Source organism: Colletotrichum aenigma, assembly GCF_013390185.1.
Source record: "Colletotrichum aenigma strain Cg56 chromosome Unknown KSG_Cg56_contig04, whole genome shotgun sequence".
Lineage (NCBI taxonomy): Eukaryota > Fungi > Ascomycota > Sordariomycetes > Glomerellales > Glomerellaceae > Colletotrichum > Colletotrichum aenigma.
In genome coordinates, this window is record NW_023500910.1 from 1,928,780 (window position 1) to 1,953,044 (window position 24,265).

Sequence of the window (24,265 nt, forward strand, 5' to 3'; positions counted from 1 at the left end):
TCCATAAGGCAACTCACAGGGCACAAAGACGTTCATTTCCTCCCGCTCGACTTGGGCAATCTGCAGAGCATCAGATCCTTTGCCATCGCTCTCTCCGAGAGAGGCACGCCGCCAATCTCCATCTTATTGTTGAACGCCGCGATGCAGTTTCCCGGTGGTATCAAGTACACAAGTGACGGCTTGGAAGCAACATTTGGCAACCATGTTGGACACGCGGCCTTGTTCCACCTTCTCCGACCGTTTCTTGCAGAAGATGCCCGGGTCGTCGTAACGAGCAGCGCAACGCACGACCCAGCGCAAAAGACGGGTGTGCCCGATGCAGACTACACTTTTGCAGAAGAACTGGCACATCCAACTGGCGAGGCAGCCAAAAACAGCGGAATGCAGCGGTATGCAACAAGCAAGCTGTGCAACGTCCTGTGGTCGTACGCCTTGCATCGCCGGTTTGCTGGCACTCCGGGCAAGCAATGGACTGTCGTTGTGTTTGATCCAGGTATGATGCCTGGTACAGGCTTGGCGCGTGAAGCAGGACCTGTGTTCAGATTTTTCTGGCGCAGAGTGCTCCCCACACTCGTCCCATTGCTGCGTCGAGTCCTGTCTTTCAGTGTTTGGATGGCCCAGGAATCGGGGTCGAATTTGGCTTGGGTTGCATCAGAGACATCTACCAGCGGTGTGTATTATGATGCTAGAACCGAGATTAAGTCGAGTGTCAGCAGCTATGAGGTAAAGCAGGAGGATCTTTGGAAGTGGACAAGCGAGTATATTGCGAATATTTTGAACGAGGAGCAGGAGCTTGTAACGGACGAACTGTGCTAAACTATATATGTTGAGGAAGCCTCGAGGTTATAACCTATATGTAAGGATAATAGTTAGGCCTCTGGCCATTCACAGTGATTTTCACCTGCTTAGTGCAACATACCTGCTAAGTCCGCGCCTCCTGACAATACACACAACCTTCGGTCATATAACTGTATCCCACCAGCCCATTCAGCCAGAGCGCGCGTTCAAGTTTATGCGGTGGTATTCAGAGGGTTTGCTCACCAGTAGGAACGTATAGGGTTTCTAAAAGGACGACATTGCCCGGAAGCCCTGAGCTCTTGCCAGCCTAGGATAGATATAGTGTAGTGCTAGTAGAACGAAACACCGGTCACGAGTGCGAACGGACAATGTCGAGACAATGGCTGTGACTCTCCCCAACGGCCGTTCAAGGAGCCCATCCCGCACATTACCACGAAAGCTCCGGCACGCCTCCAAAGTGGCACGCATATATATTTAGCAACGGAAGTTGCCTTTGCAACACCTTGAGACCCAAGGCAGCAAATTCTTCCGGTCTGATCCAAGAGCACCAATTGGCTGTGTACTTCGAGCAACATAATGGCGGAGTCAAATTGCAATAACGCCAGGCAGACCGCGGACTCCCCAAAACATGTTTAAGATGTGGTTCAGTGTCACCGGCATCCTTAGGGTATACAAACACATAATCTGCAAGGATGATAGAGATAAAAGACGATCGCAGCCTCGAATTCCAACTCTTCTGGGAGACAGGTCTCTGACGAGGGTTCGGAGGTCTGCTGGACGAGCGAAGCGACGTGTTTGCCGCTGGGCTTCGAAGGACCACACCGCAACAATATAACGCGTCATTGTCCTGTCTTCCAGGGTATACACCTTGCTTTGAAGTGACATTATATACCTTCGGATTCCTCCGGATTTCCGTCAGACTGACGAACGCCCAGCTTTGAACGACACCCCTCGAGGTCCCGCTATGCATGCCTGTCAAAGTTTCATCAGACTATAACCTCAGTTTCGGGCTATATTATAGCCCGGCAGCCAGTCTGATGTTCATGAACACACGCAAAGATGTATGACGCCGTGGACGTTTTCAGTTGAGTAAGATATTGCTATCGAGTGCCAAGGCAGGGCCCCGTGGTGGCATCCCCTTTAACCAAGTCAAATTCTTGCGGTGTATTACTGTCTTACGTCCGTCCCCCTCGGCGTATTCAAGCTGAAGAAACCGACTACAACGACATGGCGAGCCCCCGGCAAGTCCCACGGTCACCCACTCTTCGCCAACCGGGACCTTGAATGACAACAACAACAAACACTTGTCGCACAAGGAGCCTCCTACTGAAGAAGATTCCAACTAAGAATCGATTGGTGTAACATTAATCGAATGCGAGAACACCCCCTTTACGCAACTGAGGGACCGGAGGACCCGTCAGTCCGCGACGCGGCTGAGTGAAACGCAGGCTTCTGGAGTTGAATGCCCAAACGTCAAGAGGCATGGGCATGATTGGAGACTGGGATATAAGAACCGCAAAATTGGCGATAGCTTGTGAGCAATGCCGCAGCCAGGGACTGTGTGGTGACTTCCGGATTCGGAACCCAGAGTGACACAACTCTCAAGACCATTTACCAAGTTTACTAACTATGCATTCATCGACAATCCCTCAGCGGCGTATGCCACCCGCATTCTCAGAATATTCCTTAAAATACACTTACGACGGCGACAGCGTGGAAGTGTATAGCACACTGATTGTACAACCTAACGGCTCTTCGTATACCTCAACCTGAAGGGCCCCAAGGGAGGTGTGTAACGGCGAATCTCACGGATCTCCATTCCTACAGGAGGGGCTAGAGCCCTGAAGATTTGCCCGATAACAGGAAGAGGTTCCCGAGAGGTACGGCTAAACAGTCCAAGGGTGGCCAGGCCCCAACGCCATCGGCTGAGCCTTCTTCTGATCGCAGTCGCACAAGGCACAGGATCACGACATAACTGGGAACTTCCACACGTGTCGGACGACATGCCTCACGACGTATGCATACTGACAAACGTCGCAACAACAAAAATGTCTCCAGAACACCAAAAAGAGACGGCTCAACGCCGTGAGATTGTGACAAGAGAGGGATTCGAACCCTCGCCTATTTCTAGACTAGCACCTGAAGCTAGCGCCTTAGACCGCTCGGCCATCTTGCCAAATGTTGTGGATGCCGAGTTGTGCGGACGTTCACGATCATTTGCCCTAGGTGGGGCGGGCGCGTGGTTGCACGGAGAGAGGTCCCGGGTGGGCCACGAAGTTGCAAAGGGTGGGTGCCATCTCTCAGCCCCTTGGATCTCGAAGATGGAAACTTTCAGGGTCTTCTTTGCGATCCACTCGCGGATGGGAAACAGAACAAAGGCATAGGAAAACAATGGGAAAAACGGGGGTAGGTAACAAGGGCTTTATGATGTTCCCGCAATGAAGCCGCGATGTTACACTGCCACCCGGCAGGCAACGCACGCCGGTCGAAAGTCTCCGGCCGCCCGCCCCATCGGTTTCCCCAGCCTCGGAGCTGTCTGTCCGCTTCCCACGCGTGCGCCAGGGGCTGACATCTTGGATCTCTCCGTGGCTGCCGATCAGGAACAGGAACGAGGAAGCTGTTCGGATGGAGAAAACAAGCAGGAGCTCAGGCAGTTTGCCACGTCGATCCTGCTCTATCAAACCAACGAACTTTGTTGGACTCACAACGTCTCTGGGAGTCGCAGAAATCTCCACCAGCGCTCGTTGGACAGGGATAAGTGCGCCCAGCGGTGTGGGCTGACGTTGGCGTACGACCGTTCCATTCGTGGCCGCTCGGGAAGGACCCTGACGGAGACCAGTGGACGTGTACCGGGCTCCTGTGGCCAATAAGGGGGTGCGGCCTGGACATGGCGCCGATAGCCCCTTCAGGGTTTTGGGCGGAGGGGAGAAACCTGCTATCGGAGTTTGCGAAGGCGAGTGCGAGCAGAAGATTCCCCCAATAGCCGACAGACTTCACCTGTGCAGCTCCAGAGATCGGCTCAGTCTCTTGTCAAGCTCGCCAGGGTTGTCTGACTGGCGTGCCGAATCGGCGGGCTTCCTGTTCGTCCATCACCCTCCACAAACTCCCTGACACTTCTGCAATAATACGGAAGCTTGTCGGCGCGAAACATGTTTGTAATCTTTGGGGGGTACTGCGTAAACGCACCTTGATGTCGGTGTGGTGGGATGGGGTGGGTGGCACACCGAGACTGCTCTGGACTTTTCGACAACCACTCAGGGGGTCGCGTAGGGAGCGGCGGGATTCGGGCACCACCTCGTTGCTGCCCGCAATCACAGATCCGCGGGAGCCCCGCAGATCAATGAGATCGGATAACGATCAGTCGCTAACCAGTTAACGAGATGTAACGGGAGGAATAAGCTTGTAAGCTTGTTCAGAGGAATCGCCCGGCATCCAGAGCTGTTGTTGCAGGGGCCTGGCGCTGCTGTCAGGCAGGGCGGCTGCTGCGGGTGGGCGAACAGTCAGCCAGCGGAACCCCTGACAGAGAGGCAACTTGCCATAGCCGCCGTAGTCAGTCCCAGCCCGCGACTCTTTGTCAGAAGGCAGACGAGCTGCCAGGGCCCATGAGTAACACCCTCACGTGGCCACGGAAGAGCTGCTGCGCGTGGCCAATCCAAGCGAGGACACCCAACGGCACTAGGGACGATGTGTGGCCGCGCGGAAGGAACACAAGGCAAGGCAGCACCGTGCCGCAGGAGATCTGCCCTTGTTCGTCCCTCTCGTCGCGTACCTGATGGCGTGCAGAATCGAAGTCACACTCCCCTCCATGTTGTGCGTGCCCGAGGCTCTGGATGGACTTTCTCCACATCGTTGGCCAGATGGCAAATGGAACGGTAGGACCAGACGTCTGGGGTGAAGGCGAGGTGGTAGGGGGCCAATTTCCCAGATCCGCATGGTTTTGAGATGCGGAAACGCGGCCGCGGCGATGGGAATCTGCTGAATTGCGCCGAACAGTCTGGATCGCGAATTTGTCACAACGGGTGGGCTAAGAGTGGTTGAGACGGCGATCGAGGCCAGCCGGGTATGGCGATGGACCACCGGGCGACGTGGATGCGGCGTCGCGAGCTGCACGAAGGGTCCCCCTATGCTCCCGATCCACGCTAACGCTGCGGCTCGTAGAGATCGAGGGGCGGAACCTTAATGAGAAGGTCAGAGGAGCCTCTGGCTGATTGGCTGATACCCGCTTAGCGCTGTTTCTCACACAGACATGGTCTAACACCCGGCTCCGGTGTTGAAAACCCGGGCGGAGTTGAGGGTCTGCCTGGGCCGTTCATTCTTTCTCTTCGGCAGCGTGCGGCCTTCCAACCGTGCCGCACATCTCCATCGCCGGCGATATCCACCCCGATGCTCCGAGTCGATGCGACCCGCACCTGAGGCATTTCAACGACCTGTCTCCGGGTACGGGTGCGGCGGTTGAAGAGACCCCTATTTCGTCATAATCGACCCTCAAGCCGAGACTTGGCCGAGTGTCGCAGAAGGACCTGGAATGTGACCAAGCTGCTGCACGTCTGCCTTGATTTTCGTCATAATCGTGCCTCGTAGAAATTGGTCGAATTTTCTTTCTGCCCGAGAGGACCCTGAAAAAAGAAAAAAAAAAAAAAAACCCAAAAAACCGCGGGGGATGACCAGGGGTTGTGCCTGAGTGACATATGCTAAAGTACCAAGGTACGTACTGGAAGAGGAGAAAGATGGTTGGAAAGGCTAGTACTGCGTGCTCTGGTCAGGCCAGTGAATGGCGTGGTGCAGTGGCAACGAATTGTGTCGCGCGCCATGACAGAGAGCCCCCTCCATTCTCGACGTATTGGCGCACTGCGTAGTCAGACGGTGACGTGCCATGGTGCAAGGGCTGGCCTGTCGATCAAGCTGCAATGATGGAAGAGGAGGACTGTGCAGCCAATCATCGGATCCGGAGGGGTGGCTGTTGATCACGGACGTCCCTCCGGAGGCGTTGACTGGTCGAGCGAAACGTCTCTGGGCCTGGCGGGAACAGCAGTGAAGAAGACTCTAGGGTCCTGGGGGTGCGCTGAGAAAGAACAGCGACATGAAGGTTGGCAGATCCCATGACAATTGATTGGCACTGCGACGACCCTTTCTGGAGGCTGCATCGGAGTCGCGGTGTAGAGTAGGATAATAAGCAGGGTGGCAGGCTGATGGTGGGAACACGTGCGTTCGTGGGCGTCGATGCCGATGTCGATAATCAGCAGATAAGAGAATCTGGCCCGGGCGGATTTTCTTCTGCGATTTGGCTGGTCGTAGACGGATGGTTGGGAGCGACGAGAGGGAGGGCGAGGGCGAGGGCGAGGGCGGCAGGCTCGTTGTCCTTGAGGAAAAGGCATCGGCGATGAGAGGCGGCATGAAATGAGACCGGGCGGGCTACGTGTGCGTGTGCGTGCTCAGCCGATAGTTATTTCAATAACAGCGAGGAAGGCCAACTAATGCTGTAAGTCGGAGCGGCGGCCGGGTGACCGAAGCCTCGATGACACGGCAAAAGCGAGATCGTGGGCTCACGGAATTGCGGACTGGCCCCTGAGGAGACGGGGCACCGTGTGGCCCGTGTCATTGGTGGAGGGCCGGGGATTGGCTGCAGCGACAGGCCCGGACTCGGGGATTCTCCGTTGACGAATGCACGGCCGGCTGACCTGACCTGACCTTCAGTGGGAACGGAACCTACTGCTTGCTAGGTACGGATACAAAGCTGCCTGTCGAGCCATGCCCTGCCATGCAACCCAGGACGCCGTGTCTGCCGCTGCGTCGCTGCGTGACAGGGCCGGTACCTAGGCTGCGGACGTGATTTAGGGCAGAAGAAGAAAGCATTGAGCAGGTTTTCCAAGTGCCGAAGTTCAGTCAGAGTTTGCCCAGATCATCGGGCTGGCTGGCCTGTCTTGCGAGTCGGTAGTGTACAGATGCAACGATACAGCCTGCCTGGGCTGATAGCATCCGCCCAGCGGCGTCCTGGTGCTGGACCACACTGTGACTGACTGCGCTGCACTGGTCTCGGCTGCACAGTTGCAGTGGGATTAGCGTGACGTAAGCGAGCACTAGTCATTGGGGTAGTCCTGGCCAAGAGTGAACGGTTTCGATGGCCCGCCAGTCTGTTGCACTCTGTCTTGGTTGCGGTAGGAATGTCCTACGCGGTAGCCGTCGAACTCATTCCACTATGCCGTCGACTGAGGTGTTCCAGGTGTCGCCTGTCGCCGGTACTCACGACGGGTCGGGTTGAGCGTCGGAGAGCTGTGGGTGTGGTGGTGTGGTGCTGTGCCCGGCGAGGGTGGTCTGGCGTGCATACGAGGAAACAAGCACAGCCTTAACCGCCGGGAACAAGTGAACTTCTTTTGGACTGCGCTGCGATGAAGCAGCGATCGGCTCCTGAATTCTTCAATCGCAGGCTGCGGTGATTGGACAAGCGGTCCTGAAGCCACTCAGAGTTCGGGGTCTGTTCGTGGGGCACATGGCTCTGGTGACGGATTGCTTCAGCTGGACGACTGATCCCTACGGCGGATTTCCTTGGACAAGGTGACAAGGCTGGGTAAGCTGAGCAACGACAACGGCGAAGGATGGTCAAGCCAGGGAAGCCGGCTTGGGGTCCACGCGGGCGACAGCAAACCTTGACCAACTTTCAAGGCCTGTAGAGTACATTCTGCGTAGAAGGACCTTGGGAACGGTAATAGCCGCGACGGAGGCTTCTACTGTTGTTGAAAAGTTGGCAGTTGCCACCGCAATCAGTCAGGTACACGTGACGTCCGCAGGCGCTCTTTCCTCGGTCGGGAGCTTCAGTGGACAAAGCTAGACGAGACCTACTGGAAAGGACTGGACACTACAACAGGTGGAAGGCATGAAAGAGGGCCTGGTGCTTCTTCTTCCATTCCATGCATCCATTCCATTTCTTCCACCTCGCTTGGTCGTTGCTGCTGGCTGCTTGCCGCTGATGCCCTGGAACGTACTCCGTGTCCGTGGTCCGCCCAGCGGATAGAGCAGCAACCAGACGGTGGACCAGACCAAGTGAACTAGAAAACAAAACACACGCCCCCTTCCTCGTTGCGCCACGCCCTCCTCAGTCGCCCCACCTTCCTCTTCGATTGACTCCGATCCCAAGACCCCTGCTTTTCCCTGGAGATCAGACCAAAGAGCATTCGAGCTGGTATGGGGCCGCACCTGCCACCTGCGCGTGGGGAACTGGCTAGACCTCTCGAAACGTTTCGCAACCTTGAACTCGACCTCGCTCACCTCTGCCAATTGCTCCCGTCTCCTGCCTTGCAGCAGCACGGCATCTCGACACTGAGCGAGCCAGCCAGCCCATCGCCAGCCCAAGAGGTAGGTGGTGGTGGTGCAGCTTGCTTGCTTGGTAGGGCATGGGCTGAGATCCCATTGCCGTGGTCCCCATCTTCGCAAGCCCTTGCTGGCCCTGGGCTGCCTATGCTCTGCAGTCTACACCCCTCCCCTACCCGGGACTAAACAAATCTAGGGTACTGGTGCTGCGTGGATGGATGGATGGATAGATTGCCAGGAAGGTAAGAGGTAGGGTAAGTGGTAACTCGTGAATAGCCCCCAACTCAAGGGTGTGCCGTTCGTGCCTCCTGCCGTCGCCCTCCCCAAGCTCCTGTTCCTTGTCTTTGACCCGACGTAGATTGGCCTTGTATTGTCCGATTTTGTTGTTCGCCGGAGAGGGGCGTGGGGTCCAAGTACCAACTTCTTCTCAAGATCACTTCCAGCTATACTCCTGCCCTCTCTCACCACTCTTGCCTCTCGCCATCAATATCTCCGACATTCAGCACTCAAGAAGCCCGAATTTGCAACAGCCTCATCTTCATATCCGTGTCGCTGTCAGGGACTGACCAACGACTACTTCGACGCATCCAGCTGCTTCCGCTTGTCGACCCGGCACCCACACGTCCACCACGCGACAATCACCGGTCCACTCGCCGGGAACCCGAACAATATTGCTTCGCTGTCACGAGAAAACGATCCAAACGGGCCAAACCTCTGAAGGTCCTTGTTTGAGCAGTGTATCTCGACTCAGCATCCGGATCTGTGTCCATCGCCTGTGGGAAAACCATCTGCAGTGACCTTTGCATGGCTCGAGAGACCAGGAAGCGACCCATCGCCACTTCTGAGTGATTCTTGGCTTCCCACACGGACGCGGAGACGAATTCTTTCGCACCGAACCCCACCGACATACCCACACGGCGCCTCGCAACTTGTCGACATCTTCGTTTTCCCGCGACCCTGGATTATTTATTCTAGTCCCTGACACCCACCAAAGGGCAAAAGCAAAGGCCAGTGGCCTCTGCGGCCTTATTAACGCCGACGACTGACTGATCGCTGTCGCGCCCACACCTGGCTGTCGGTTGCACGACATCGCCCGCGACAGTGAGATTTCGCCTGCGCCAGCAGCAGCTCGGTCAATTAACGCGGCTCAGCACTGGGACTTTTTAATAGTTTTAGCGGTCGTCTGAGGCGCAGGCTGTTGCCAATATTGTAGGTGTTACCCTCTCACAGTGTCGACTTCTGACGAAGGTTGTCGTCATACCTCGCTCTGAGCTTTCGATCGATCGATCGATGCTTCAGCCAATCACAGTCCACCATCACCCTCGACATATACAGCCTTCCACCTCGACAATACCAAACCGCCGTATTTACTTTGAATTTCTCAATACTGACAAACCGTCAATTCAACAGAAGCAACCGCTACCCTTACGACTATCTACACCTTTCTTCCACTTGGACAAGTGGAACCCACCGACACGACGGCTACCACTACGACAACCAACTCACCACCAAACCCATGCCGCAAACGTAGCGCGACTCATAGTACTTACAACAACCGAATACCACAACAGGCTATAGACCGACGACTCTATGCCGCCATCATGCCCGACGTTAAGCACATTTCAGGGGCTCAGCCCCCGACGTCGCCCAAAGGCCACCCGCTTCCGCGCCGCTCGTCACCCGAGAATTCAGTAACCCTCCAGCACCATCGCCTGGCTCGTCAGGCGAGCGAGACAGCAGCATCTTCGCGCGCCGCAGCCGCAGCCAGCTCTGGATCTTCTGCTTCGCCTCGGCGACAATCGTCGGGTGAATCACACAACACTGGACCTAGCGACCCGAAGAGATGGTTTGACCAGAACAATGAGAATCCCACCGCCGAATACTCCATCGCCATGGATGGTAAGTCATATGGGTTGAGAAGTGAGTATCTAAAGTCTATTATCTGACACGACCTGATTCAGTTGATCCTCCTTTCTTTCAGAAGGAGAGCGATTCCTCTAATGAAGACGTGGCGAAGGCACCCGGCAGTTATCCTCAACACCTGCTTAAGCCTCCTGTCACCGGTACCCTCAAGCCAAGTGCTACACATAGCAGCAGCGCCGACGACTATCGAAGCGTTATCGACGACTTGACTATTGAGATCAAGAAACTCAGGGATGAATTGAAGCGACACAAGCAGAGAGGCCCTGAAATGATGAAGAGGGACAAGCTGTTCGAGATTAAGGTTCACGGGCTGCCTAAGCGAAAGAAGAGAGAACTCGAGAGCACCCTCCGCGAGTTTGCGGCTGGTTTGGAGAGCAACACACCGAGCGCTGAGGCATCCTCAGCCCGCCAGAAGTCCAGACACACCACCCGGCTAGATTCCGGATCCGGATCTATGTCGAAACATGCATCGTCATCTTCCGGTTCCCAATCCCGGCCAGTTGACTCTGCCTACGCTTCCATGTCGACGGGCGCCCACTCATCCGGCACATCTCTTGCGCGGCCATCAATCAGCTCCAGGGCACGATCATCGGAGCAGAAGGTGCAGAATTACTTGAAGGACATACCCGAGGGATTGTATCCGCGACACATGGTTATGACGGATAAGGATAAGAAGAAGCTCATTGTGCGACGATTGGAGCAAATTTTCACGGGACGGATTACCGGTAGGAACTTCACCCGCCATCAGCCGAAGTCTGCGGCGAATATTGCCCAAATGGCGCCCATTATGGTAGAGCCTGCTACTGGTCATACAACTACCAATCATGGTCCGGCCAACGTCTTCACGGCTTTGAACGAGCCCTCTCGAGAAGCTCGCATTCTCGCGTCCGAGGAGAAGAAGGGTCAGCCCAAGGATAACACTTCAGCAACGAACTCGAACGACCAACCGGACTCCGGAGGTAACTCGGCCGTCACGCAGAATAGCACATCGCCGCCCGATGCTCCGCCCCCGGAGCAGCGACCCACCCGGCCGCGGGATTTGGATCCCGACCGGCTACAGAATCCAACTGAAAACATGGACTACATCCGGCATCTGGGCCTCGCACCTCCTCACTTGACGGGCCTCGCAACTTACGATGACGTCTCTCCTGACGCGGATGGCTGGGTTTACCTCAACCTGCTGTGCAATATGGCCCAGCTTCACATGCTCAACGTCGCTCCCGACTACATTCGCACCGCCGTCTCCGAGAGGAGCACAAAATTTCAGCTGTCGCCAGATGGCCGTAAGATCCGCTGGCGTGGAGGTATGGAGGGAACCAAGTTTAGCAGTGATAGTTCTGGAGACACGTCTCAGATGAGTCGCTCGGACGAATCCGAAGAGGCCGAGGCGGATGGCCAGCGGAAGAAGCGCAAAGTCACACAACAATCCAAGAGCGGTCACCTGTCCACTTCGTCGGGGAAGCATACGTCAGACTCCAAACTGGGTCACCAGATTTCTTCGGCCGACAGTTTCCACTACAAGCCTATGTTCCTGCATCAATCATCCTCTGCCGAGCAGACATCTCTGGATGACACCGGATCTTCATTCGGTGCCGGCGGTGAGGATAGCAACAACGGCGAATCGCGATGGGGAAACAGCGGATCTGGTTCAACCCGTCGAAAGAGGAAGCGTCTGGATGGAGCCATTATCTACTACAGCGGAGCGCCTTTCTGCACTGATTTGTCTGGAGATCCCGGCGATTCGTCTCCTTCATCTTACATTACTTCGACTGGTCAAGAGCAGCAGCAATCTACCGGTACCGGATTCCTCAGACCTGATGCGCCTCATCGCACCGACTCAGGCTCAGCACTTCCGTATCGACCACTCAGCGACGGAAGAAAAGTTCCTAGCGTTGCCGTAGGGACTGAGGAGACCGATTCTGACATTGATGTGGAACTCGAAGCCGAATTCCCTTGGTCGGATGCTCCTCAAAATACTCCGCAAATCATACTGGAAGCATGTGGACTCAGCGGCGTAATTCCCGATGACCATTTCACCGTCATTGCAACAACCAGGCGCGCGAAGAAAGATCCTGCTACGACTTCGTGCAAGCTACGGCCAGAGGATGTCCCGGATCTGGTGCATCGAATCACATCGCCCTTCAACTCGTCGTCCACCCAGGTATTGGGTCAGCCGCAAACCACGACGGCCTCGCCCCGCAGCAACATTCAGTACACAGCAAGAACCGTCAAGAAGTTGAACCCTGCGCCACTGCCTCCTCCGGGAATGTACTTCGCTTTTGATAGTGACTCGGATGAATCGGAATCATCCGACTTGGACACTGATCTGGACCCTGAGCCCAGGCCTTCGATCGGCACCCGTGCACTCCCGCATGTGTTCGAGAACACCTACCCTGAAGATGAAGAGATGACCAGCGGAGACGAGGAGGGAGAGGAGCCGGATGATGGGGATGAGCCGAGTGAAGAAGCAGGAGACGACAGCAGTGAGGAGATTAAGATTCCCACTCAACCAAGAGACGCTCGCCGCACCAGCAGCAGCAGTGCTGTGGCTGCCGCTGGTACTGTGCGAGGTCGAAGCAAAAGTTTGAGTGCTGAGCTCCCAGCTGCAACGGGCAGTTCTGTTGCCACAGCTGGCGGGGCTGAGAGCGGCTACAGCAGTGGTCGCGAGGAGAGTGGCTGAGAAGGGTGATTGACATCGGAGGAATATGATCTGGAGAAACATTCACCATTTATGGCTCAAACATCTTTGTTTAACTGTGGGGCATTGCGAGGAGTTACACCGGGCGAAAGCGTTCAATACGATACAAAGTTGCACAACACCTGTCGCATTTGTTTTTTCGCAGTTTGGATAGTTGCACGGAGGATGACTATCGCAAGCCTGCAGAAGACGAAAATATTCATCGCGAAAAGTGCTAGGGGTTGGCTATAGATGAGGAGTTTCGAGAGCGTTACTTACAACAACAACTGATACCCCTTTCAACAATTTGCCTGGGTTGCTCTGGATTGCTTGACGAGCTGAATTTGAACTTGTAATGTTGCAGATGTTGCTGAGCAGGTGTTCCGTCATCACGGCTAATTGATAATGCAAGCCTATGCGGCGGTAATAGTGAACTAGTAACGACGATGTGGGATGCATCGGATGCTTTTCTGTTTAAAAGGCCCATCCCGGCTCCCATAGACCACCAAACGCAGACAACCAGCAAAATCACATGAATGCCATCACGTGAGAGAGTCGTTGAAGGGTTAAGCAGAAGGATTGGCATTTAAGATTCACAACTCTGGGGGGCTGGTGGTGCTTGATGGTGTGGAAGATGCGGGAGTCTGGGGCTTCTATCGTCGTCGTCGTCGTCTTTGGTAGTGTATTTCGAATAGTTTACGGGCACTTTTCTGTGGATGGCGGTTCTTTAAGCACGGATGGCTTTTGAATCGGGGGATTGGTGGTGGCTGATGGCATTCCGAGGTCATTAGGCGAGAAGTGGTCCCTTGAAATTGGGGGGCACTGATGAATGGAACTATGCTGTCACTCTACCCGACATTTGTTCTGGCATGTTCAGTTGAATGGGATTGAGGTGTTGTGTTTTGCATACCATAGAGGTTTGGCAGGCGGCGGTTGTGGTATAAAAAGGGGCGATGCCATCCTGAACAGGGGTTAGTCCTTTGGCATTGTAATTACCGGGACCTTCTCCACAGTTCCGTTTTCACAGTTGGTCGGACGGACTGCATACTAATCTTGGATGCGAGTGATCTCTTCGTTTCTGGCCAGTGGCGTTTTTCAACGCGGTGTTCATGCTGAGAAGAGTTGCAGTGGATGGCTTACCAACACCAATATCTGGATATTACTTCTGTTGGGTGCTGTTGTCGTCGTATTGCCAGATGACGTTGAGGTATATTAGGGTTGCCTGGTCCTGGGTGACTCAAGGAAAGGTTTAGGAGGCATCAGACTAAGGTGGGTTGGTGGTCCGCAGCGCTGGTGACCATTAATCGAGGTTTTCAAAGGAAACTTCCATTACATAGACAAAGCGAATAAAACTATTTCCTGTGAAGTGCTTAATACTAACAAACCTGGTCTTGGAATATACATATACTCTGTGTTGCCGGCGCTGTGGGTAGTTTTGCGTGGCGAGAACTAGCAACTTGAGGGTCCATCTGCTTCTAGGACCAGTTTGCTGTCTGCAGTTGGTATAAAAGCATCTTTTGGTAGACAAACTAAGAGCCACCAAGGAAAATGAACAGCGCAACTCGTACTCCAATTCAAGTTAACCCTGGTATGATGTTCTCTGGCGGTGTTGGCTTCAGAACATGTGTGACGTGTCGCGACGAGGGGTTTCGCTTCTAGGCACTCCGCTGCTTCCCACTATTGTAGTAATGGTATTCGCAGCGTAATCTGCCCCTCTGATGATCAGGAATGTGTTACGATATGGTTGGTGAGAGCGCCGGGTGTCTTTACGAGAGACGAGTGTGCGGTGTTGCCGCTCAGAGTTCCCGCCGCATCCGCTCACCAACCCACGCATCCAAGCACGCTGAAATGCTGGTTCTGCGACAAAATTGTCTTTGGCGAGAAATTTCAAAGGCTTGACTGCCCGCTGAATTTACATCCATTTAAATCATAGCCTCTACCTAGAGCGCCGTGTCTCGGGGCGTATTTAATCACTCCTTCCCACGCGTAGATGCGATTTCAGCGGCAATGAACAGGCGCTACGTTCTTACTGAGCTTGCGGTTGGAACCCTCGCTTTCAAACTTTGAGATAATTTCCTTCCGCCACGGTTATGGTAGTCTCGAATTAATGAAGATTCTGGCATTTGATAGCGAACAACAAGGGCGTAGTCTGTTGTAGAAGTGAGTGTATACTCTCGCGACAGAAGAAACGATAGACGTCTGAGGTAATACAATGGGTCGTGGTTCGGTATCCATCGTTCTTCCTGTCCTCTCGACCACTAAACCCGGCGGGGACACTACCTTAAAACGCAACGAGTACTGCAGCATTTATAAAGGCACAGACCGGAGAAACTCCGAACATTGTTGGTTCGGTTTAGTCTGGTTGAAATGAAAGGGCACATGTTTATATGAGGCTTGTGTGAAACTTGTTTTTAATATAGAGTGTCTTTGAGAATCCATGAAAGTCAAGACATGATGAGGCGACGAGCTTTCTACTTAAGAGCTTTGGTCAACTTAGATTTTAACAACAGGTTTCTCCCGAAAGACATTCGTCACAATTCGGGCACATCGTTTGCATTTGGGTTGGAACTTGGACACAGGTATCGAACTTCAATCATCAATGTCGGAGGATATCTATATATTAACAGGCTAAAGCGAGTGTTTGTTCCGTTCGAATTGACATGAGACTGCCCTCCTGCGCTGGAATCTCCAGAGTATTCGCGTTCATACGGAGGGACAGCTGGCAAGACCTCGGGTCTAGCTGAACTCAGGCGCGTAAGAAATTGAATCATCTGGGCTCTAGGCTTAACTCATATCACCCAAACAAGATGAGACGCACACCAAACAACTTCGGATGACCGTACTGATTTCAAGACCATTCAAACAATGGCTGCGGTCGCAAAAACGACTCGGATGAATCAATTCCATACAACAATGAAATCATTGTCACCAACTCGACCAAGTCTCACATGCACATCAAATGCACGCAAGGTGTGGCTATAGCCGTAGAACGTGAGGTCCAACAGCTTCGACCTTCACGACCACCTCGGTAAAAGAAAAAAGTGTCGTTCTGTCACATATCTCGTGTGATATTAGATGGATAAGGGCGACAAAACTTCGGTACGATTCCACCATAGTTGTTATTTGATTTCATTGACTCTTCTGTAACAGACGTGATCGCATGGACCAGCACTTTGAACCCAACATTGCATTGTCGCAATAAGACGTACATAGATCAATGAGAAGGAGGCCGTATGACAGGACTAGAATTCTATGTCATATCAAATATGATAACTGTGATAGCTGTGCTAGTTGCGATAGATTGGACTTGAATCTTCTCGACGAAGGCGTAAGCTGCATATAAAACCATGGAAATTCGTTCTGACTTGAAGGGCCTTGTACATGACATTACAACACTCAAATCACATAACCTTCCTCTATTTACAACAGAACAGCAAACCGGGCTCCAGACCACTATCTTCAACTTTTAGAACCTACACGTCAGCAAGCAAAATGATTTCCCAAACTCTCGCGAAATTCCTGCCGTACTTGAGCTTCATGGTCGGTGCCTCCCTGTGGTCCAAATCCGGACGCAAGCCCACCGACGACGCACTCATCATCTTCATAATCGGTGCGCCCGGCGCAGGAAAAGGCACGCAGAGCACTTTCCTGGTCAAGCGCTTCGGCCTACAACACCTCTCGTACGGAGATCTGATGCGCGGTCTGCGTAAGAGCGGGGATCCGGGAGCATGCGGGCTGAAGACCAAGCCCAACACCGGAAATCCCAGCGTCCCCGACGATATGGGCGCCTGGTTGTTGTGGCGGGAGATTCGGAACGGAGGACTCGAAGGTAAGGAGTTCTGGCTCGTGGACGGCTTCCCTCGACGACCCGAGCAGATTGAGGAATGGCTTCATTTACTGCCACCCGCGGTCTTGACGGTATACCTGAAGTGTCCTCAGGATATCTCTAAACAGCGTGTAGCATCCCGGGGCGAGGAGGCTGGGCCGGAGGCGAGACCGGAGGATCTGGATCCTGAGACGGCGATGCGCCGGATTGATGAGTTCCATAACAATGTGGATTTCGTGGTGGCCAAGCTTAAAGAGAAGGGCATGACGGTCTTTGAGGTGGACACGAATCGTAGTCCAGAGGATGTCCAGAAAGAGCTGGAGAAGACCATGAAACCTTTGATCAAGTCGATTTCGTCGATTCAACGGTCTTAATCAGAGTCGTGGAGGGAAGTTAGCCATCTACACGTAAATTGAGAGCTTTAGACGTAGGAGTTGAAGAAGACATGGTAATATCCCATAATACAGCTTCGGCTGTCCTGCTCTTTTTTTAAAGTTGGTAAAGTTTCGATCCAGCCTGCTACCTTCTGCAGCTAGTACCATTTCTATACTAGGAAACTCTATGATTACAGAAACCACTAGGAACTCGTATTTCTTATCACAGTTGAGTCTCTTTCTAGATCTTCGAAACGCCTAGTTTCAAGTTGACCCCGCTCGCAGCTCATGCAGATGCCTGATTATTTTGATCACTCTCTCCCTGTCCGAAAGATCTTCAAAAGACCACTTGGCGCCTCTGAACAGCTTCAGACATGCCCATAAAGCCAAGAAGACGAAGATCTGCAGTCAGAGTTAGCGACAGAGAACCTCACGAGGTGGTTATCTCCTCACAGCGAGATACGCCGACAAGAACGGCAAGATGTTGAAACTTTTCCAAAGTGCTGCGCCATTCGAGACTAGTAAAAGAAATAGACAACTGATCAGGGCCATGTAGGCTAGAAATGGCTGTCCATGACTTCGATAGGGGTAGTCGCTTCTTTCGTAGTTCCAGCGCTGGACTTGGGCAATCTTTCGGCTCTCAAGGGCATGGCGATGTCTGTCAATGCTATAAAAGATTAGACAAGCATCTCCGTGTCAGAAAGAGTCTACATACCAATGGTAGTATCGAATGAAAGCCAGACATTGGCACGCCCAAACAATCACAACACCAGCAGAGCCCATCTGGGCCAGGATCTCTATGAACTACATCGGCGAGTTAGTTGACCGCTTTCATTAGATTTCCACATATAAAGGGCACGAACCATGCCGATAGGGGTGTTTGTGTCAGTGCCTCCTGAGATCTGGAGGAAAGGCACCCACCAGAACGAGATCGCCGAGAAGACCATCGCCCTCAATGGCACCTTGCGTCTGTTCGTCCTACCGAACCAGGCCAGTGTTCTCAATACCCAAGGTTGCCCGGCACCTCCATCCAAGCGACTTGTTAAGCCAAATAAGCTTCTTGAGGCCACGTAAAGGTTCGTGTTAGCGCACGTCAGGGCTGTGAAAACCAAGAAGAAGTTGAAGACATGGTCCAGAATCTGGGCGTTGGACCGGCCCGCGATGACCACAAAGGCGGAAGATGTCGCGTTTTTGTGGTGGGATCTGTCCTCATCAGAGTACCATCTACAGGAAGTGGTGTTCTTGACCCAGCTAAGATGCGGAAGGGCGCAGTCATCGGGCCTAATGTTCAAGGAGACGAGCATGCCACTGAGTGTATATGCTACGCCCACAAGCACTGAAATAAAGATCGCGGAGAACTTGACAGTGCGTCCGATGAGAGTTTCGGCATTTGATGGCCGGGATTCAGCAGCTAAATCTTCTTGGGACGGGCGATGACGAGGTTCTGGCCACTTCGCTTCCAGGGCTGACGCTGCGACTATCTCGACGCCAACATAGGCAAACGCTGCGATTGATAGAGACATGCTGGTAAGTCTAGTTAGCGGGAAGTTCAGAGAAAACTTCGATGGCAAGCCTACAGAAGAGCAACGCCCCAATGTGGTGCTGCGTCGGCATCATACTGGAAGGGATCCTTGAAAACTGGAGTTTTGATTAGACGTATGACCATAGCGTATGATAGACAAACTGACTAGGTACGGCCTCTCCGCCTGACGCAGAACCTGTTGGGGAGGTCATGAGTTAGTGCTGTTGAGTCGATCAATGCCGGAAATGAGATGTACCTTCTCCAGTGATAGCAATGAGAGCCACCACGATGACGATCAGAAAGGCGATCTTGATGCCTCCTGTGACCACTTCAACAAGCCCATATATCTAAAATGATGTGAGACGAGCATGACAAAACGATCAGTCACTACTTACTTTAATGCCGAATGCGTTTACAAACACCATCATGATGGGAATCAGAACATAGACAATTCCTACTGATAGACCTTGGTTGGACTGGTCTATCCAAAAGTTCATCAACGCAGAGCTGGTTGCAATGAGCGCAGAGAAGCTGACAGCGTACGTAAACCTCATGCGGGTTAGTATCATCAAAGTCAATCTTGAGGCGATCTTAGGTTGGATGGAGTCGCTTACCAATATGCAACACCAACAGCGATCCCAAGCTCGTGATCCACAAAGGTGCCAACGTAGACAGACAGCGCACCTGGTACAGGCCAGATGCATAAAAGCTCCGTGACGCACTGCATGACAGCCCAAGCTAGGAGACCAACGAGGACGAAAGAGAACAGGACAGCGAGAGGGCCGCCAATTTCGAGAATCTGACCACTTCTCCAGTAGAGGCCTGTTCCCAATGTTCCATTAATGGTGATCATCTCGATAAATGTTAGCAAACTACAACTAGATACGAGATGAACAACATTGTCACTTACGAACAGGTGTATCCCTTTCAACTTTCTCTTGACAGTGCGGTCCGGCTCCGGCTTCACCAGAACCTCAATCGGGGGTCGCTCGGTAAAGCCCTGGTTCCCATCGGAAGTTTCGGACGGCCCATAGTCACTAGCTTTTTGATGGATAAGAACGTTGGAGGAACTATCGGGAATTGCGCTCGGGGACAGAGGTGATACAACCGGCCCCATTTCCGTGGAACCGCGAGGTATCCAGTCCGGTATCCAGTCCGAAGTGGGGGTGGCCCCGTTCGGGTCCGTCGTCATCGGCATCACAGCAAATGAGAACTATAACTTTACATGTAATCGCAAAACGCCTGGTTTATTGCAACACAAATGGGATGAAAAAAGAAGACATGCGAATCAAAATCCAGCGTGGCCGAAATTCTCAGATGTTTTGACAACCTTTGGCGTTCTAGGAGGTAACCGTGAATTCGCAGCCTGTCGCTGCCTTCCCGCCGGGCGCAGGGCAAGCATCCATCAGCCAAACATGTCTTAGGTGTTTTTTCTTTCTACTTCTAGGACATTACAGAGGGCTGGAACATCAGCCACAGTTAGGCTTCCGCCCAGAGATCATCTTGGAAGGGTTGAGGCTGGGGCTGCGACCGCCTTATCTTGGGCGGTCTCGACCTCGGCCTGCTAAGAACTGACCTCATACATCTTCAATGAGCCCTAAACTCGTATTCTACAAGGGAACATTCCAGAATGAGGCTGCCAACTGTGTGTCTTATCCATCGTCACCTGCCTTCTCACCTTCCTTATCGGGTTACCTCCGGCGTGCTACATGATATGACGGCACATGTTTGGCTCCCGCCGCATTCCCGAGCACTCTCTCAGCACTGATGCACCATAAAATGGAGAACAATAACCCGAAATTGGAAGGCAAAACAGCCTGGATATCTTCTCGACCAGGAGTCTGATGGGTCTGAAGTGTTCTGGGCAAACATCTTATTGCGGCCGAAGAGGCGGAAAATGCTTGCCTGCAGGTGCCAGGAGGTGTGTTCAGCTCGGAGTCGAACCACCTGTTATTCGCCAAGGTCTGGTGTCACACACTCAATCTGCTGTCACAGGACTGGTTCGCGAACCGCGGAAGCAATCCTAGATACAGTCAGAGTAGCAGCCTGGGCCTTCGGTGACGTGTCGTTTGTCAGCGGCTTGCTACTGAACAAAAGTGTGCTCTTCTCCTGCCACTGCATTGCTACCAACAGCGACTGGCGACTTATTTGTATCGGCTGATTCTCTAGAATCGTGATTATCTCTGTGCACCACACTTCCCAAACACCCAATAGCCGAGGCGCATTTCAACATGGGCCAGGTTGAGCAAAACGTTGCTAATCGGTATCTCAAGAAGGCCAGCCTGCAGAGACTCCTTGAGAGGCTCTTCCCGGGGCAGACTGAGTTCAATATTGAAGTATGCCTTGCCGCCAAGCCCCTCCCTTACCCCCTTCTGGACCCCTGTCAGCTGAACCATAGCCTGCAGATGAGGGATGACGTATGGCACTTCAAGGCACCAAAAGAGGTCGATAGCGTATGTCAAACACGCCCATGGCTCAAAAGTATAAGATGAAATGGAATTTCACTGACTAGTGTCACCTGTAGGCTGAGATTGAGTAAAGAAATAGCCCGAGGTGGACTCGCGTGGTTCGACGATTGCTAATGAAAATTTTTGCAACCAGTGCCATCCGCGATCACTGAGGTGATTGAATCGAGAGGGCCTCCGGTCGGCCGTGCCGATCTAGCGGTGGCAGGGCATGTAAGCGCTGGAACATAGGTTGGGCGCATTACTTTCGGGGTACATAGACAGCCTGCTGAGGTCGGGAAGTACATATGGGCACCTACGTGTGCAGAGGATCACAGGACTGTATTTTCTGTTAGTTTTCCGTCGTAGAATTCTCAGTTACTGCCTAGCATTGCATCAATAATGACATCGCTACAACAATGTTTTGTCGACGAAGTCATCGAGCCGGTCAAACTGATTGAAGTCCCATCTTCCTCAGATGAGAATGATAAGAGCGACCTGAATATCCATGAGTTTTTGGACCCGCAGAGCCTGAGCTCATACATGGAAAATGGCCGAAACAGAGACTTCACCTATCGCTTCATGTACGCGATCGAGCTTCACCACCTTGTCAACTCACTCACATTGTTCCTAGATCGGTATGCCAACGCAACTCATGGAGACCGTTGCAGATCACAAGGTCGATGATGGAGCTACTCATAGACAGGTTCGAGTTAGGCGACTTGCTCTGGGAGTTGGCATCATGCTTTTACGTCCGCAACATGGACGTCGAAGAGGTCTTTTGCATGCCTTTCACGGAGCGAAGAACTGGGCCGATCGTCGGTAAGTCGAATTCAGAGACACGAAGAAGCCACATTATTAACACACAGCTTTCCACCAGAGGCTGCATACACCATTCGATACCCAGAATTTAAGTCGGAGGGCAACAAGTGGGTCATTAGACAGACCGGCGTCTACCATCGTACCAACTTCAAGACAAGCCAAAGCCTCTGCATATTGCTCAACCCAATGCCCGGTGCGAACGCAGACCAAAAGGCTCAAGACTGGCTGTTCGAAAATTCCAGAGATACCAAATTTGATCCCGTGTGGCTACACAGGGTTCTCCATGAAACCTACTTGCCGTCGTGGAGGTCTTACATCGCTTACTACGAGCGGCAGTTCTTACCCATGGTCAGAACCTCACAAAAAAAAAAAAAAAAAAGTGTCCTTGTCGAAGAAATATGCTGACTGAAATTAGGCGCTTACAGCATTCGCAACTTTCATAGAGGAGCCGTCAACTCAAAAGTCTAGTCACCTTACGACACTGGCCAGCCTAGAGAACCGCTTCCTTCAGATACCCGCTATCCTTGCCTCGTCAGAAGATGTTCTCAAAGAGCTGTCTGAGCTGTGCAAGTTCGGGCGAAACGACAAGACCCAAGGTGCGGCGAGCCTATCGTCTGTAGACTTTGAGAACTTCCGGCGCCAATGTGGTGCTTTCTCTCGAACGGCTTCCTACCTACATCAACGAGCCCAGACGACAGCCCAACTCCTCGCCAACACGTTGTCTTTCCGAGAACAGTTGGACACAAGAAAGCAGAACGAGAACATGCTAAACCTCAATAAGTCGGTGGTCTTTATTACTACTCTGACCTTGCTGTATCTACCGCCATCGTTCATCGCTGTAAGCCTTACTCCTAACTCCTATTACCAGTGGAACCATTTCCTAACGTCTATAGACCTTCTTTGGTATGAACTTCTTCGACCTGGACGACGAGAACAACAGGATTGTTAGCACATCGATGATCTGGATATACGTCGTTGCTTCGGTTATACTTACTGCTGCTACATTCATCATTTACCACATGCTCCTGGAGGGAGGTCCCTTTGGCAAGCGGAAGATGGTCTTGCCAAAAGCGGGAGAATGGAACCAGCTGAAGATATGGGTTCGGAAGAGAAGCACCTTTGCCGAAAAGAACGCCCTCGCTGTTTGATAGTCACCTTTTCTAGGAAGAGCGAAATGTTGATGAGGGCTGTAGGCCGGAAAGGATGATCTTGTGTATCGCATAACGGTTCCCCTCAACAAGCGAAGCCACCAAAACGTGACGATTGGCCTCCACGTCGACTAGCCTGACCGTGAACTCATCGTAGTCAGAAAGCCCGGGTAGTTGCACCAGTTCCTTTACGCCAACCGGATCTTTGGTGTTCGGCATACTGATCTCCAGTAGGATAATTCTGTGGCTCGCTCTCTTAGTTCCAAAAGCGAGGAGCTTGTCGTCCTTCTTGTTCACCATGATCTTCAGAATGCGATATTTGTCAATGATCTTGTGCAGCTGGCTTGGCCTGTTTCTGCCCAGACCATTGGGGAAATCAAGCTTGTACAGATGTCTTTCTCGGGAGACGACTACACAAGATATTTCGCTGCGAAGTTCGGAGAGGGCCGTGAATAGAGGAGCTGTGTTGCTGTCGAGCCCCTATGATTGTGTGATCAGCAACCTCCAGTATTAAGTAATAGAGCAAATTTGCCGCGTTGATTGAGTACTCACTTGCGGTATTAGATCGACTCTATCAATACTCTTAGTCTTGAAAGAGAAGTGGACGATGGACACTTTGTGTATGTCGTGCTTTGTTAGCTCGGGCCGTACCACCATGTATCCATCGGTTTGATTGCGGAGTGACATGCTGATGATATCTTCAGCCGGCCAGCTTAGTTTTAATGGCGGTTGAAAGTTCAGAGGCGTGTTGGTCCTGTTTGAATCCAAACCCGAACTTTCGGGTTCTACTTTCTGTCTTAACAAGAGTCAGTCATGGATGGCGTTCAGTAGAAGGAACCGCTCACCCAGAATCTACCAGATCTAAGATCCGTGCTTGAAACAGAGAACCCGGAAGCCTATCATTCTCCATGTTCTGAAATGTACAAATGATAACTTGATGATCTGCCGAAATAGCCAAGTTGTTGACTTCGGGATACGGCAGCGACACATGATAACATGTGTTCAAATCTGCATTGACAGACTCTCCTGCTTCGAGATCAAATATGTAACACTTGTAATAGGGTATTAGGATCATTTCTCTGCTTGAAAGAAATACATAGTCCATATAGTGACTTACATTAAATGTGCCGCCGGTAGTCGTGGCAATCAGGTACCTCTCAGTCAACGCTACCGCTTTCCAAAAGAAAGCGGACCCTTCAAGGGAAAATTTCCCCGCTGGCTTCAAAGTTTCCTCGCTCTCAGGTGGAGCAGAAAGAGAAGTAAAAAGTCTGAGTCTGTAATCACTCCAATAAACGAGCATAGTCCCATTCGGTGAGATCTTGCAGCTTTTCAATGTGTCGTCGGCATCCTGAGCTAGGCGCCACTGCTGAGTTGAACGATCGCCTGTAGGTTTCGCCTCTGGTGATTTGCTCCGGATTCTGAGGAC

The 24,265-nt window shown here is 52.5% G+C and overlaps 6 protein-coding genes across 6 annotated transcripts; 4 read left to right on the plus strand and 2 right to left on the minus strand.

Annotated features, from left to right (window-relative positions):
• Positions 1–141: 141 nt before the first annotated feature.
• On the plus strand, positions 142–816 carry CGCA056_v006393 (Protochlorophyllide reductase A; the record flags this gene model as incomplete). Its single annotated transcript, XM_037321644.1, has 1 exon — positions 142–816. One exon carries the CDS (start codon positions 142–144, stop codon positions 814–816), a length of 675 nt encoding a protein of 224 aa, XP_037180083.1.
• Positions 817–10,813: 9,997 nt separating this feature from the next.
• Positions 10,814–12,706, plus strand: FRQ (Frequency clock protein; the record flags this gene model as incomplete). The annotated part of the gene is made up of 1 exon (XM_037321645.1): positions 10,814–12,706. One exon carries the CDS (start codon positions 10,814–10,816, stop codon positions 12,704–12,706), a length of 1,893 nt encoding a protein of 630 aa, XP_037180078.1.
• Positions 12,707–16,195: 3,489 nt separating this feature from the next.
• URA6-1 (Uridylate kinase) lies at positions 16,196–16,903 on the plus strand (the record flags this gene model as incomplete). Its single annotated transcript, XM_037321646.1, has 1 exon — positions 16,196–16,903. The coding sequence occupies one exon, from the start codon at positions 16,196–16,198 to the stop codon at positions 16,901–16,903; it is 708 nt and encodes a 235-aa protein (XP_037180077.1).
• A 264-nt stretch (positions 16,904–17,167) lies between these two features.
• On the minus strand, positions 17,168–19,542 carry CAN1-0 (Arginine permease CAN1; the record flags this gene model as incomplete). The annotated part of the gene is made up of 10 exons (XM_037321647.1): positions 17,168–17,305; positions 17,357–17,570; positions 17,619–17,707; positions 17,767–18,427; positions 18,481–18,541; positions 18,592–18,621; positions 18,682–18,772; positions 18,821–18,974; positions 19,040–19,278; positions 19,336–19,542. The coding sequence occupies 10 exons, from the start codon at positions 19,540–19,542 to the stop codon at positions 17,168–17,170; spliced, it is 1,884 nt and encodes a 627-aa protein (XP_037180080.1).
• Positions 19,543–21,271: 1,729 nt separating this feature from the next.
• CGCA056_v006397 (uncharacterized protein) lies at positions 21,272–22,839 on the plus strand (the record flags this gene model as incomplete). The annotated part of the gene is made up of 5 exons (XM_037321648.1): positions 21,272–21,453; positions 21,504–21,691; positions 21,750–22,039; positions 22,107–22,529; positions 22,585–22,839. The coding sequence occupies 5 exons, from the start codon at positions 21,272–21,274 to the stop codon at positions 22,837–22,839; spliced, it is 1,338 nt and encodes a 445-aa protein (XP_037180079.1).
• A 131-nt stretch (positions 22,840–22,970) lies between these two features.
• Positions 22,971–23,526, minus strand: CGCA056_v006398 (uncharacterized protein; the record flags this gene model as incomplete). The annotated part of the gene is made up of 3 exons (XM_037321649.1): positions 22,971–22,975; positions 23,061–23,319; positions 23,392–23,526. 3 exons carry the CDS (start codon positions 23,524–23,526, stop codon positions 22,971–22,973), a joined length of 399 nt encoding a protein of 132 aa, XP_037180076.1.
• Positions 23,527–24,265: the final 739 nt, after the last annotated feature.